Source organism: Oryzias melastigma, linkage group LG23 (assembly GCF_002922805.2).
Source record: "Oryzias melastigma strain HK-1 linkage group LG23, ASM292280v2, whole genome shotgun sequence".
NCBI classification, from domain to species: domain Eukaryota; kingdom Metazoa; phylum Chordata; class Actinopteri; order Beloniformes; family Adrianichthyidae; genus Oryzias; species Oryzias melastigma.
Window position 1 is genome coordinate 2,878,500 of NC_050534.1, and position 14,143 is coordinate 2,892,642.

Sequence of the window (14,143 nt, forward strand, 5' to 3'; positions counted from 1 at the left end):
GCCTGTGAGCGGTCTGAGAGGAAGTTGTTGATCCAGTTGCATGTGGGGGGAGGGATGCCAAGAGTGACCAGTTTCTCACAGAGTCTGTGAGAAACTGTGCTTCTGTGATGGGAGGGAACTTCCTCCACATGGATCCTCTGCAGAGCTCCTCCCCTTTAACACCACAGTATTCATGAAGCAGATCTTCACCCAGGATGAGCCGGGATTGATATGTATTCAGATGTTTTCAAACTAAATAGCAGTAAGCAGTTTAGGGGTCACGAACCGGTACCGGTCCATGGGTTGCTTGGTACCAGCCCACACAAAGGTGGCCGGTACCTGTATATATACACATGTATATATACATGTATATATGGTATATTGGTGTATATATGTCAATAAACGGCGAGTTGGAGACACCCAAAACATCAAAAAAGTGATGCGGAGGGGGCCTGAACCATACTCCCATATATGACGAGATGGGAGTGAGAATGTCAGGGGGGTCAAACTCAATCGCACAAGGGGCCAATTAATCTAAGGACCATGTTTTTGGACTGAAAGGTCCCAGCCAGGATTTAAATTAGGGCCCTCTCGCTGTGAGTTGAGAATGCTAACCACTGCGCCACCGTACAGCCCTGATGTGGTTTGAAAGGGTTACATGGATTATTGTCAGACAGAGAGAAGGTTTAGGAAGGATCTTGGTCGTTTCCAATCACATTTTGCTGATGTCAGCATTAGAGAAGGAAACGGACAAAAAGGTTCCTGCAGTTCAGACAGGAGATCTATGGAAACAGTTGAAATGAGAGAAGGGGGGGTGGGGGGGGGTGCTCTAGGGTTCAAAACGTTCAGCTCAGCAAACCGCCTTTGCCCCACCCCCCCTTCCAAATGAATCGATGTTTCCATGCTGCTGCTTCCTTTTCATCAAATAATATTTCATTGCGCCGTCGGTCCCGCAGCAGTAAACTCAATTAAAAGGGAATTGCTGCTCTGAGCTGAACAATGGAAAGCATGGGGGGAGGGGGGCAGCCTGCTGCATACTGATACTGTAACACATGAACACTGTTATCTATCATCCACACATATTCACCATCAGCAATCAGGAGGATCCAGCTGGAGCTCCTGATGCTGCGCGTCTGCAGACCTTCACGTCAACATTTCAGGATCCCCCTCTTCTGTTCGGCTTTCTCCAGAAGTCAAAGCATCTTCAGAAGCTTGATGTGATCTTTCAGCAGGTGAAAAAACCACATTCAGGTCTGGTGGAGAGAGTCTTCACCTCATTGATGAATGAGAGCAGCAGCTGACAAGGATTCTCCCTTCTCATCAGGGTTTCTGGAGTCACTAGGTTGAAGCGTTTGTCGCCTTCAAACGGAGCTTCATGTCTATGAAGTCGTATTTGTGCCACTACAATGCTTTGTGAAAGTGTTTGGACGAATAGAACTGCCACCAAGTGATGGCGAAATTTCAAAATTCCAATTTTTTAAAATTCATTGGTGTGGTCATAAATGGTAGACGGCGGCCGTCAGGCGTCAGTCAGTCAAGCAATGGAAATGATGTCATTACAAAATCAGGCAACAAATAGGCCTGATTTTGTAATGACATCACCAGCCCGCAGCAGCTCTGATTGGACAATGTGTGAATGTCTCCGGACAGAAGTTGTCCATATCAAGCCGCCTGATGGCCTGGGAATATATAAAAAGTATTCACCACTGGTCATTCACAACTCAGATTTTAAGCCCCTATTATAATCTTGTCAATCTACTAATACACACATTTTTAGACAACATGCCTCCCAAGAAACAACAATGTTCTGTCTTCTTCGTATCCTTTTAGCATCAACTGCAATTTGATAATATGCAGGTCTCAGAGTCTCTGTGGTGATATCAACGCCTTTAGGCACCATTAATGGACCACAGTGGCAGAGACCACCAGATTAATACCTGGTCATTACTGGGACCCCAGCCCATGTAAACACCCTCATCGAAAGCCTTAGCTGCTACCGTATGATTTCTATCAATCAGACGGTGGCAGTTGGACGGCAGAAAAGGCGCAGGAGGGTGGCGGTCTGAAATCAGCCGATCATCAGACAATTTTAAGCACCTTGGAAATCCTTTGATCAGTCAATTGCTGCCTTTCTGCCATCAGACTGCCAAAAAAAAAAATGATTGACCACCAGACTGCCATCAAACTGCCATCAGATTACCAACAGACTGCCACCAGACTGTCACCAGACAGCCACCAGACTGCTATTAAACTTCCATCAGACTACCACCAAACTGCCACCAGACTGACATCAGACTGCCATCAGACTGTCACCAAAAAAAAGATTGCCACCAGACTGTCACCAGACAGCCACCAGACTACCACCAGACTGCTATTAAACTGCCATCAGACTGCCACCAAAATGCCACCAGACTGCCATCAGACTGCCATCAGACTGTCATCAAACTGCCACCAGACTGCCACCAGACTGCCACCAGACTGCCATCAGACTGCTATCAGACTGCTACCAAAATGCCACCAGACTGCCATCAGACTGCCACCAAAATGCCATCAGACTGCCACCAAACTTTAAAAACAAAGAACAAGAGATTATTCAAGGAGGAACACCCCACCCCAAACCCCTCCACACACACACCCACTAGTCAACATATTTCCACACCATAGTCGGGTATAAAAATAAATAAATACTAAAATTATGGCTTTGTACTGAAGTGAGGAAACAATATTTAGGGACCTGTCCACACTAGTGACCCCCAATCAAGTTTACAGAGTACGCTACCACAGGACCCCCCCCAGATCCTAGCAAAGAGCCAGACCCCGGAGATCCCACTATCCCCTGTTCACTGAGAAAGGTCAATTACTGATGTGGAGGATCCCTCTGTAAAAGGAGTAAAATAGATAAAAAAATAAAATAAAAACAGATATAAATAACCAGACAAATAAATAAATAAAATAGACAGACATAAATCAGTAAAAGTACATAAATATTTAGGTAAAAAAGAGAGCATAAAACAAAATATAAAATAGCTTTCTAAATTTCAACTAAAAGCCAGGTTAAAAAGGTAGGTCTTGAGCCTTCATTTAAAAACATGAACAGTCTCTGCGGCCCTGAGGCATTCTGGGAGGCTGTTCCACAGGCGAGGTCCATAATAACTGAATGAGGCCTCGCCGTATGTTTTAGTTCTAACTTTTGGAATAACTAAAAGGGCGAGGGTTCATACCTTAAAATCATATTAGATAAATAAGGAGGCCCGATGCCCTAAAAAACATTTGTAAACCAATAAAATAATTCTAAAATCAATTCTGAATTGCACAGGGAGCCAATGTAGTTATTTTAAAATCTGTGTAATGAGTTCCCGCCCCCTGGTTCTCGTCAGCACGTGTGCAGCTGAGTTTCGTAATAGTTGGTTTGATATCCTTTTTCTGGGAAGACCAGAGAGCAGTGCATTACAATAATCTAATCTACTGGAAATAAAAGCATGCATTAGTACCTCTGTGCTGGCAAGGGAGAGAAATGGGCAGACTCTGGCAATATTTTTAAGATGATAAAATCCTGTTGTACTTATATCTTTAATTTGTGGAATAAAATTCAACTCAGAGTCCAATGCACAACCTCCAAATGTGCCAAATCATCTGGTCACCGTAAAATTATAACTTTTTCTTAAAACCTCCATGTGTAAAAATACAACCACTGCATCCGGATTACAAATGCTACTGCGTGGCCACCCGCCAAATTTACCAAATATTTTACATTTAGGTCGCAGCGTGGTGGCATTTTGGTACATGTGACTGTGTTGTAACACAAGACTTTTACTTTTGTAGAAATCACTATTTTATGAATTTTAGTTGTAATTTGAGAATGAAAACAGTTTGTCCCATTGGAGGTTTGGATAACTTTAGATGCGCCTCACCTGCACTGCAGGTTTGTGAGCTTTGTCTGCAGCAGAATTCCACAGATCCTAAAAGCAGTTTTGGAGATGTGGTTCAAGCTGTGGTGGAGCGGGCCGTCTTCACGGCTCTCAATTTAAACCCTCTGCTCTCTTCTCTTCTCAGACTTGCGGAGGATGACGGCGGGCTTCATGGGCATGGCCGTGGCCATCATCCTCTTCGGCTGGATCATCGGCCTGCTGGGCTGCTGCTGGGACCGGGGCCTCATGCAGTATGTGGCGGGGCTTCTGTTCCTCATGGGAGGTAAGGCACACATGAGGAATGAGGTCACCGAGAAGTGTTTCTCAGAAGTTTTGTGTTTTCCTTTTCTTAGAATCAAAGATCTGCAATAAAATACAGCAGGAAACGAATTTCAAAGGGCATCCCAATATTTTGAAAAACTCTTCCTAGTTTCTAGACAGAAGCAAATTGATTTGAATGTTTTCATGGTGTGCAATGATTTGAATCTAGGTGTTAATGTGTCCTTGAGAAAGGCACACTAAGTCTATACACTGAGGCTAACAATATTTGAACACCCTGAGTTCTCCCACTTAGAAATGATGGAGGGGTCTAAGATGTTCATCTTATATCCATGTTCGCATGTGAGAGACATAAACTATGATAAAAATCTGAAAATCACATTATATTACTTTAAAGTAATGTGTTTGTGTGCTACTGCTGCAAATAAGTATTTGAACCCCTGATAAAATCGTTGTTAATATTTGGTCAGTTGTCTTTGTGATTCTACAGGTCAAATATTTCTAGTAGTTCTTCACTGCAGGAAGGATTTTGGTCCATTGCTCCTCACAGATCTTCTCTAGATCTGTCAGGTTTCTTGACTGTCATTGACAAAAACAGAGTTTGAGCTCCCTAAAGATTTTCTATCGGGTTTAGGACTGGCTAGGCAACTCCAGAACCTTGATATGCTCCTTCTTGGTTCTCCTGACTGTGCTTGGGGTCATTGTCATGTATGAAGAACCAACCACGACCATCTCCAATGTTCTGACTGAGGGAAGGAGGTTGCTCCCCGAAACCTCTCGATATATGGTCCCGATCACCCTCTCCTTAATACAGTGAATTCCTCCTGTCCCATGTGCAGAAAAACATCCCATAGCATGATGCTACCACCCCCATGCTTCACAGAAGAGAGGGTGTTCTTAGGATGGTTCTCATCATTTTTCTTCTTCCAAACACGGCGAGTGGAATTAAGAACAAAAAGTTCTATTTTGGTCTCATCTGATCACATGACTTTCTCCCATGATTCCTCTGGGTCATCAAAATGGTCAAACATAAGGTCTGGACATGAGCTGGTTTAAGCAGGAGAACCTCCAAACCATCACGTCTTAGTGTATTACCAACAGTAACCATGGAAACGGTGGTCCCAGCTCTTTTCAGGTCATTGACCAGCTCCTCCTGTGTAGTTCTGGGCTGAGTACTCACCTTTCTCACCAGGTGAGATCTTTCATGGAGCCCCAGTCGGAGAGAGGTCATGTTTAGCTTCTTCCATTTTCTAAGAATCGCTCCAACGTTCATTCATTTTCCTGACCGCTTCTTCCCTCTTCGGGGTCGCGGGGGTGCCGGAGCCTAACCCAGCTACTGATGGGCGAAGGCGGGGTACACCCTGGACAGGTCTCCAGTCTGTCTCAGGGCCTCAATCACACACATTCACTCTCACCATTCACACCTAGTGGCAATTTAGAGTCACCAATTAACCTATGAAGCATGTTTTTGGACGGTGGGAGGAAGCCGGAGTCCCCGGTGAAAACCCACGCATGCACGGGGAGAACATGCAAACTCCACACAGAAAGGTCCCAGCCGGGAGTCGAACCGGGGCCTTCTCGCTGTGAGGCGAGAGCGCTAACCACTGCGCCACCGTGCAGCCCATCGCTCCAACAGTGGATCTTTCTTCACCAGGCTGCTTAGTAATTTCCCTGTGGCCTTCTCCAGTCTTGTGGAGGTCTACGATTTAGTCTCTGGTGTCTTAGGACAGCTCTTTGGTCATGTTAGTAGTTGAAGTCTTACTGAATGCATGGGGTGGACAGGAGTCTTTATGAAACTAACAACCTCAAACAGGTGTGTCTGATTTTGGACAAGTGGAGGGGAGGTACACCATTTTAAGGGGACTAAAGGTCTTTAAGGTCAGAATTCTAGCTGATAGACAGGAGTTCACATATTTTTTTGTCTTCACCAGTGCAGCTGTGACTATTGCTTCAGCTCTTTAACATGTTCAAAAGGAAAAAAAATGTTTTGAAAGAAGAAAGAATGGATCAGACCATAACTGCAGATATAAATTACACTTTTTTGCTTCAAAGTTGCTTATCAAATGCACAGACGTTGCCCTGAGAGAAAAAAGTGAGGCTTTTGACCAAGAAACTGTAATCTTAAAATAATTTCACTCCAAAGAAAAAAAACTAATATTTAACCACAAAGTATTTTGTACTGAAATTATAGGTGACATTGGTAATGCTGCTTTTTAAAATACAGTACTGACGGAGTACTTGACCGGCACATATGCTATCTACATTGTACCTACAAGGTAATTATATTGTACTTGAGTGAGTATTTACAACATATAAAGTTTTACTTTACTTAAAGCAGGGTTGTCAAACTCAATCACACAAGGGGCCAAAATCCAAAACACGCATTAGTTTGCAGACCGAACAAGATAAACATTTATTGAAGACTGTAAACGACATTTTTATCATTTCAAAACCGTAACTTTTTAACGTAACTATGAACTAGATATATAGCATTACCTTCAATAATGCAAGTATGAATGCTGTAAGCTGAATTTGGCTGCTGAAGATGCTGAAATTGATAGCTAAAAACACTGAAGCTGATTGCTGAAAGTGCTGAAGCTGATTGGTAGCTAAAATATGATCTAAATGCTACAGTAGGCTGAAAAACTATTAAAAACTTAGGTTAGCTAAAACAGCTAGCATGTAGCTGAAATATTAGCTAAACTCCAAAATAGTCACCTTATTCTTTGTAAATACTGTCTTCTGACTCATGGTAAGTACCATCAAACAGACATAAACTTACAGCACAAATATAAGGTACTCAAAGGTAGTTTTGATGTACCTACTCTCTTCATACATCTGGTAAGATCCCTGAAATATGAACTCACATACATCTTAAGCAATTCATAAACACCAACCACCAAGAAAAACATATGAACTTCTTATGGAAGCACATCATAAGTATAATACGAGTACCACGTAGGTACCATGAAGGCACCCATAAATACTAGGGCTGGGAATCACTGGGTACCTCACGATACGATACGATACGCGATACATGGCTCACGATATCGATAATATCGCGATACTGCGATAATTGGTAAAAATCCTCTCTAATAACTACCATTATATAGAACATGTTTTTGGGGGGAAATATATCCCCATATATAAATATATCTTTTTTACCTTAAACACAATCATACTAAACAACTTTTCTTATTTTGTGCAACAAATTATAGACACTTTTGTGCAAAATTGCTGAAATCAGTAATACTATGTATTTGACAAACATTGACAACAACTGAATTGGAATTGTCTGTCAGATTCAATGTAAACAATAGTAAACATGATCAGCAGTGACACTACTTAGTGCAGAATTGTTGTAAACAGAACAAATATTAAATAAGTCAAGTAGTGACAGCTATCTACCTCCAAAAGAACGTCACACCAAAGGATGATGAATATAATGTTTTACAGCCTCTCTCAAAATTGACCTAATTTTTTGTGCACTTTTCTCTCACTTGAAAAGGGCTGAGCATCCAAAAATAAAGGCTGATTTACTCAGACTGTTACTTGAGATTATTTTTCCAATTTTTATCATTTTTCCATTTGGTCAGTCAGCAGTCAATAGGTAAAAACCTTAAAACACACATAATAATGGCAATAAATATAATTTTAAGTGCTTCAATTAATTAGCATTCTCCCTAATTTTACAGTGAATTCATGTACTTTAGTTTAATTACATTTAAATTTAACTTCATACATCAAATCCTGCTTTTTTATTTAAGAATTACTTTAAAATTAACATTAGCAACAAGTAATTACATTGTTTGAAAACGTCACATTATAAATTTATCAAAGTTACACCGTACAGCAGCAGGTTAAACATTGAAGTGCATGAAAGCGAAAATTCCGACGCTCCTTGAAGCATACACAGACAACTGCGTAGCACGCGCTCAGTTCCCATAGCAAACAGAAAGTAAGAGATCGCTGACATTCTAGCGCTCAGACAAAGTCATTTCTTACCGGCTGGATCTCCTACAGATGGAGGATAAATGCTGACAGTAGGCATGCTTCACACACACACGCGCTACAGAGCCTGTATCTCACCGGTGCTTCTCCCGAATGAGCGCGTGCATCGATATTAAAAGTCCGACGCAGCGTGCGCCCATAGTTCCGGCGCGTGACTCAGACGCTCAGCGCTACAGCCTCTTTAAATGAAAATATAATATCGATACTCGGTGAGAACCCATCGAGAATCGATCGCAGGACTAAATATCGCGATATATCGCAATATCGATATTTTGGCACACCCCTAATAAATACCCAGTAAGTACTGTGATGTCAAAGGAAGCATTACCATAAACTCTAAAGGTTTCTGTGAGTCAAAGTGAAAGGCGGCAGTTCACGCGACAGAACCAGCCGCTCATTATGCAGCCCGCTTCCATCTGTTCTGTGTTACCATGGAAACGGAGCAGATGTAGTGTGCATTTTAAGGACGTTTCTGTGATGCTGTTGACCTCTGACCATGGAGCCACCATGATCGTCACTATGACAACGTGACAACTGTGAACCCCAAGTGATTCCATTCATGCAGAGATAATCAGACACATGAAAAAAACCTGCCACCTATTCAGAGAAAAGACATAGACCACAGGTATAGAACTCCAGGCCTCGAGGGCTGCTGTCCAACTCCTTATTGGTTAATCACACTTGGTCCAGGTAATCAGCAGCCGATAAGCCAGTATTTCTTTGAAACCAGCTGGATGCCAGAGGCCTGGAGTCTAACACCCCTACTTTTAATTGGGAAGGGTCTAATACTGTCTCTAAAGTCCCCTAACATTAGGTCAGAGTTGTGAGGGGCTGTAAGCTAACAGGAGAGGGTGTAAACAAAGGAATGCTGGAATTTTAACGCATGCCTACGTCCCCGCCAACAGTCCAACCCACAACTCATAGGCGAAATTAAAAAATAATTGAAAATATATCTTAAAAAATGACAGGCTTTTTGATTAGGCCAACAACTTTCATAATCATAATAAAAAGACCACTAGGAACGATTTTACAATAAAAATATATGTATATATAGGAGGAGTGGGACTATAAAGTGTCTGTAGCATGCTTTTCTTAAGCCAGAGGTGGGCAAAAAGGGGCAAAATCTAAAGTAGACCATAGGTCACTGACCGAACAAGATAAACATTTAATGATTACTCTAAAAATACATTTTTAAGACTTTAAAACTGTAACTTTTTAACATAATTATGAATAACAAAATACAGGAATAATATTCAACAAAAAATCAACTTAAACCTTAAATAACTTTCAATATTTTAATCTCCATAAAAATATTTTGTCATAATTATATAAGTTAGAAAAAGTACAAGATAACATCGGGCCATTAATAACAATAAAATAAAATGATCTGGAGGGCCGGATAGAATTAACCAGAGAACCAGATCTGGTTCCCAGGTCTTGACTTTGTCTAAAGCCTTTCAGAGTGAACTATATACATATAAAGGATCATATATTACCTTAATTAATTATTTATCAAGTATGAGTTGTTTTGGGGAGTTCTTTTCCAACCCGGAAATAAGACGCCTCGATCTCTGAAGCTCCGCCTTTAGCTCCTTGTGAGCGCCGCCCATTTCATGACGTCATCCTAGAGCCAGCCTCAGCAGCGTGTCTGTGTTTGTCCCACGAAAACAAACAACATTCGAACTTTTGCAAACATGAATGCGGATACTGTTTGTCTGCTTGTAGTAGCCCCTGCCATTGCTAATACCAATCTAGCGACTGACTACTGCTAGCTGAGCAGTGAGGCTAGCAACTGAGCACTGCTAGCTGGGCGTTGAAGCTAGTTCGCCGAACACTGCTATCTGAGTGGTGAGGCTTGGTCGCTGAGCACTGCTAGCTTTGCAGAGAAATAGATGTTTGTGTTAGCCTGGGGGCAGTGCTGGCTGTGCAGACTCTTCCTGGAAGGGGCTGTTCTAGCTGTGTGACATCAGCTCATTAGAGGTTTGGGAGGGGCTGGTGCTCAGAGGTTTTTAGAGGAATATGCAGAAATCCGTGAATGGATCAAAACATAGTTTGGGGTTGTTTATAGCCAAGGATGAACAGTATGATACACTTAAAGATTCAAAAAGTTGATTTAGCATGGTATAGGCCTTTAAACTTTAACCAATTCCTGCTGCCCCCTGCAGGCTGCTCCTGTCATTGTTCAACATCTTTTCAAAGCTTTTTTCTTTTTCATTTCTGACTCCAGACAAACAGACACGCCTCCTCCCACAGTGAGACCACACTGGTCAGTGTTTGCGTCTCAGGTAGTTAATAACTGTTAATCAGCAGGGAGTGAGAGGAAGGCTCATAAGTGCCCCCCCCCCTCCGACCCACTGGCAGCCATGTGTCCCAGTTTGTCTCTCAAACAGTCGATGAAGACCTCACACACTCTGATGCACACGTTTGGCGGGAGGCATGTGCAGACTCCATGATGATCAGCCTCAGAGTCAAGCTGCCCCCCCGATCCCCTCCCAGCTGTGTGGGAAACAGGCAATTAAAAAGCCAATTATGTTCCCTGGTAATGAAAGCAGCAGAAATGAGCTGAGTCAGTCTGCAGGAGACCAATCACAGCAGAGCTGCCCGACTGCTCGCAGCGCTCCCACAGCCAAGCCAAATTTAGAAACTGTTTCTGCCGCTCCCGAGAAGACAGCAGCGAGCGCTCAGGTGGGGGCGCTGAAGGTCTGCACGTTTCACCAACGTGCTGAGTGAGGGGGGGTTCAATCGTCTAGACCAGGGGTGTCCAAATCCAGGCCTCAAGAGCCGGTTTCCAGAAAACATATCTGCTGTCGATGACCTGGATCAGGTGTGTTCAGCCAGGAAGGAGCTTCAGTGGCAGATCGGCCCTCGAGGCCTGAGTATGAGCACCCTGGACTAGACCCAGATAGAGGGCAGGAGAGGCAATCGGCAGAAAAAGAAACCAAGCAAACAACTTAGTGACTGCTCTTATAAAGGGTTCTTTCCTTTCCTTTTTGTATACTTTTTTTCTATTTAATTTTCATAATTTGATATCACTAATGTAACTTGAACGTTTTCACACATAAATAGTTTTTTGAAATCGGTTTAGTTGGTTGTAAATAATTTTCACTACACTTAAAAAACACACTCTTTGAACATAGGCGACTGGAACTTTTCTATATGTGCCAAAACTCACAAGCTTAAATCACAAACACAACTTTATATGTTGGAGTGTTCATCACATTTATAGACCAGCTATGATCGAATTAAACATGCTGATCGGGGGGAATGTAGATGGGCTGTTCGAGTGCGTTCAAAGGTCCAGAGTTCAGTGAACGCATCGGGCAGAGATGCTGGTTGACCCTCGTTCTGTCACTCAACCTGTTGTTGGGGGTTTGGACTGGTTGGCTGCAGCTATTGGCTGAATAAGGACAATGGGGAGGACTTTGCGGGAGTGATGGAAATAAAACGTTTTGGGGAAGTGCCTTTTAAGTGTTGGTTATTAAAAAACAATAAAAAGCGATTGAGTTTTGGTTCCTCCGTGTTTGAAATATAGACTTTTAAAGTAAATCTTTATTCTGATTTTTGACATTGTTTGAATATTTTAGCACACATAAATTTACCAAGCACACCTGTTATTCCATGAACCCCGCTCTGGCTCTGCATTGACTCTGTTTCTGTCTTCGCAGGAACCTTCTGCATCATCTCCCTCTGCACATGTGTTGCTGGCATTAACTTCGAGCTGTCGCGTTACCCCCGGAACCTGTACGGCCTGCCCGATGACATCGGCCACGGCTACGGCTGGTCCATGTTTTGTGCCTGGGGAGGCCTCGGACTCACCCTCATCTCTGGTTTCTTCTGCACCCTGGCGCCCTCCGTCCAACCTTTACCAAGATCCACCTGCCCCAAATCCCGGCAAGAGAACGGCACCGTCTGCTAAAGGAGACGCGGAGCGCTGCTGACTGAGAACAAAAAGGAATATAGATTTCTGTGTTCATCGGTCTGCTCATTACCATCCTCCCCTGGTTCCAGTTTTTTATTTGTGCGTGTGTTTAAAATGGCTGTCTTGATAATCTGTTATCTTGAAAAACACGAAGAACTTCAGAAGTCTTCAAAAAAGTCAAAATTGTGCTAATTTTGATGTTGAACGGAAGATCTCAGACAGTCTTCATGGAAACATGAGAATGAGCTCAGAGAGACTTTCAGAGAGATCAGACTACTGGATCTAGTGAGGACCTGGAGGTTCTGCGGTGACAGAATCGTCGGATTTGCAGGTTTGGACTTCAGTTGGCTGGAGGCTCTCATCCAAGCTCCTCCGGTTCCATGTGACAGGCGAGCCTTAAGGTGTCAAAGACCTCCACCCATGTACAATGTTGTACAGAATAACAACTGACCGCTGTCATCAGGCGCAGTCCATTCCACCAGGGGAACAAATCGGCCTCTTATCATTTTATACACACATTTGTCATTTCCTGTTGTGTATTTTACTTCAAACTGAACCTTCCATGTTGTGAACAAACTGTTGGCCAAGTTCAAGACAAATGCTTTCTGTGGCATTATTTTTCTTTTACTCACAGAGATGGGTGTGTGTTTAACCTGGGATCGGGTCATGGGGGCAGCAGTCTCTCCCACCTCCTCTAGGACGAAACAGGAGTGTTTCCCAGCAAACAGAAATATAATCTTTGAAAAGTGTCCTGGGTCTGCTTTGGCATGAGTCATCCCTGAACTGCCTCACTGAGAAGACTCACCTCAAATAGTTCCTCAACTCTGATCTCAGACTTCACAAACCTCTCCATAGAGCAGGGGTGGGCAAACTACGGCCCATTTAATCTGGCCCTCCAAATTAACATTCTAACTATTGTTTCCCTTTCCCTGCTTTTCTAGTTTCTCCCCATAGACCAGGAGTCTGCAACCTGCCACGTCTGGCTCTTCTACCCCTCCACTGTGGCTCTCTGGTTAAAGGTTTAAAAAGTGAAATAACTTATCACTCTATGAGCCTCCAAAGCACAATAGACATAGTGGTTCAATAATTGAGGACTAAACATTTTGACAAATTCCAGTGTGCCTCATGGTTAAAAAAATACTATTAATTAGCTCTGTTTTAATTGTATAAAGTTAGATTTATGAACTTCTGACTAAGAAGCACCAAAAATGTTTAAATATATATATATGTATATTCCATTGCTGACATTACACTACCTGCCACTAGATTTGCTCCATCGAGATGATCCTATATGACACAGAAAGACTTTTATTTTGAAAGGAAGTCTTGTGAACCTCTGTTAAAAGTTATAAACATTCATATTTGGGGCAAAACAATCTATTTTGTCCTAAAGTTTGTTCTATGTATGCTAAAAAAAAAGTATAGTTTATATTTCTGATAAGAGTAACAATGACATAAATACAAAGTTTTACTTTTCTAAAGGATGTGTGGCCCCTGCTGGGTTGTGGTCGGTGAGAAATTGACCCAAATGGCTCTTTTAGTGTTAAAGGTTGCAGATGAGAAGGTTTTTTTCATCATTCCAACACCACAGGTGTGGAACTTTCTTCAAGTTTGCGTTGTCTCTTCAGGGACATTAACCATTGGATCACCAGAAAGAGAACAAAAGTTCAGAAATAAACTCCAAAATGTTTTGTTTTAATACGTATATATTTTAATTTCAATCAAGACTAAAGCATGTTTTCGTCAAAATTACATATTATTTTTTTATTTTATGAGGTTGATTACCAAATCAGTCCTTGCATCTGCTTCTGGTCCAAATTTCAGAATCTTTTGTGACCCACATGTCAAAAAGTTTGCCTGCTCCTGCCATAGAGAGCTGGAAGTCACAGCTTGATGAACCCAAAAGGAGCACATCATCTCCAAACAAAAGAGATGGAATTCCAATCCCACATTCACATCGGGATGTGACGCACATTCAAGAACCAGCGTTTAGCATATGGTGTTCACACCAGACAGTCGCTACCCAATACTAGAGCATGATCGCCAC

General features: G+C 42.4%; 2 protein-coding genes across 3 annotated transcripts in view; one reads left to right on the forward strand and one right to left on the reverse strand.

Moving 5' to 3' along the window:
* tmem178b (transmembrane protein 178B) overlaps positions 1-12,845 on the forward strand; it is a 52,718-nt gene extending 39,873 nt beyond the window's left edge. Inside the window, exons 4-5 of the mRNA XM_024283645.2 lie at positions 4,033-4,170; positions 11,843-12,845. Of these exons, the coding sequence (XP_024139413.1) occupies positions 4,033-4,170; positions 11,843-12,093 (389 nt within the window). The 3' untranslated portion in view covers positions 12,094-12,845. The remainder of the gene's footprint in view (positions 1-4,032; positions 4,171-11,842) is intronic.
* LOC112153396 (toll-like receptor 1) overlaps positions 1-14,143 on the reverse strand; it is a 43,439-nt gene that overhangs the window by 1,756 nt on the left and 27,540 nt on the right. The gene's annotated exons all lie outside the window — the stretch shown is intronic.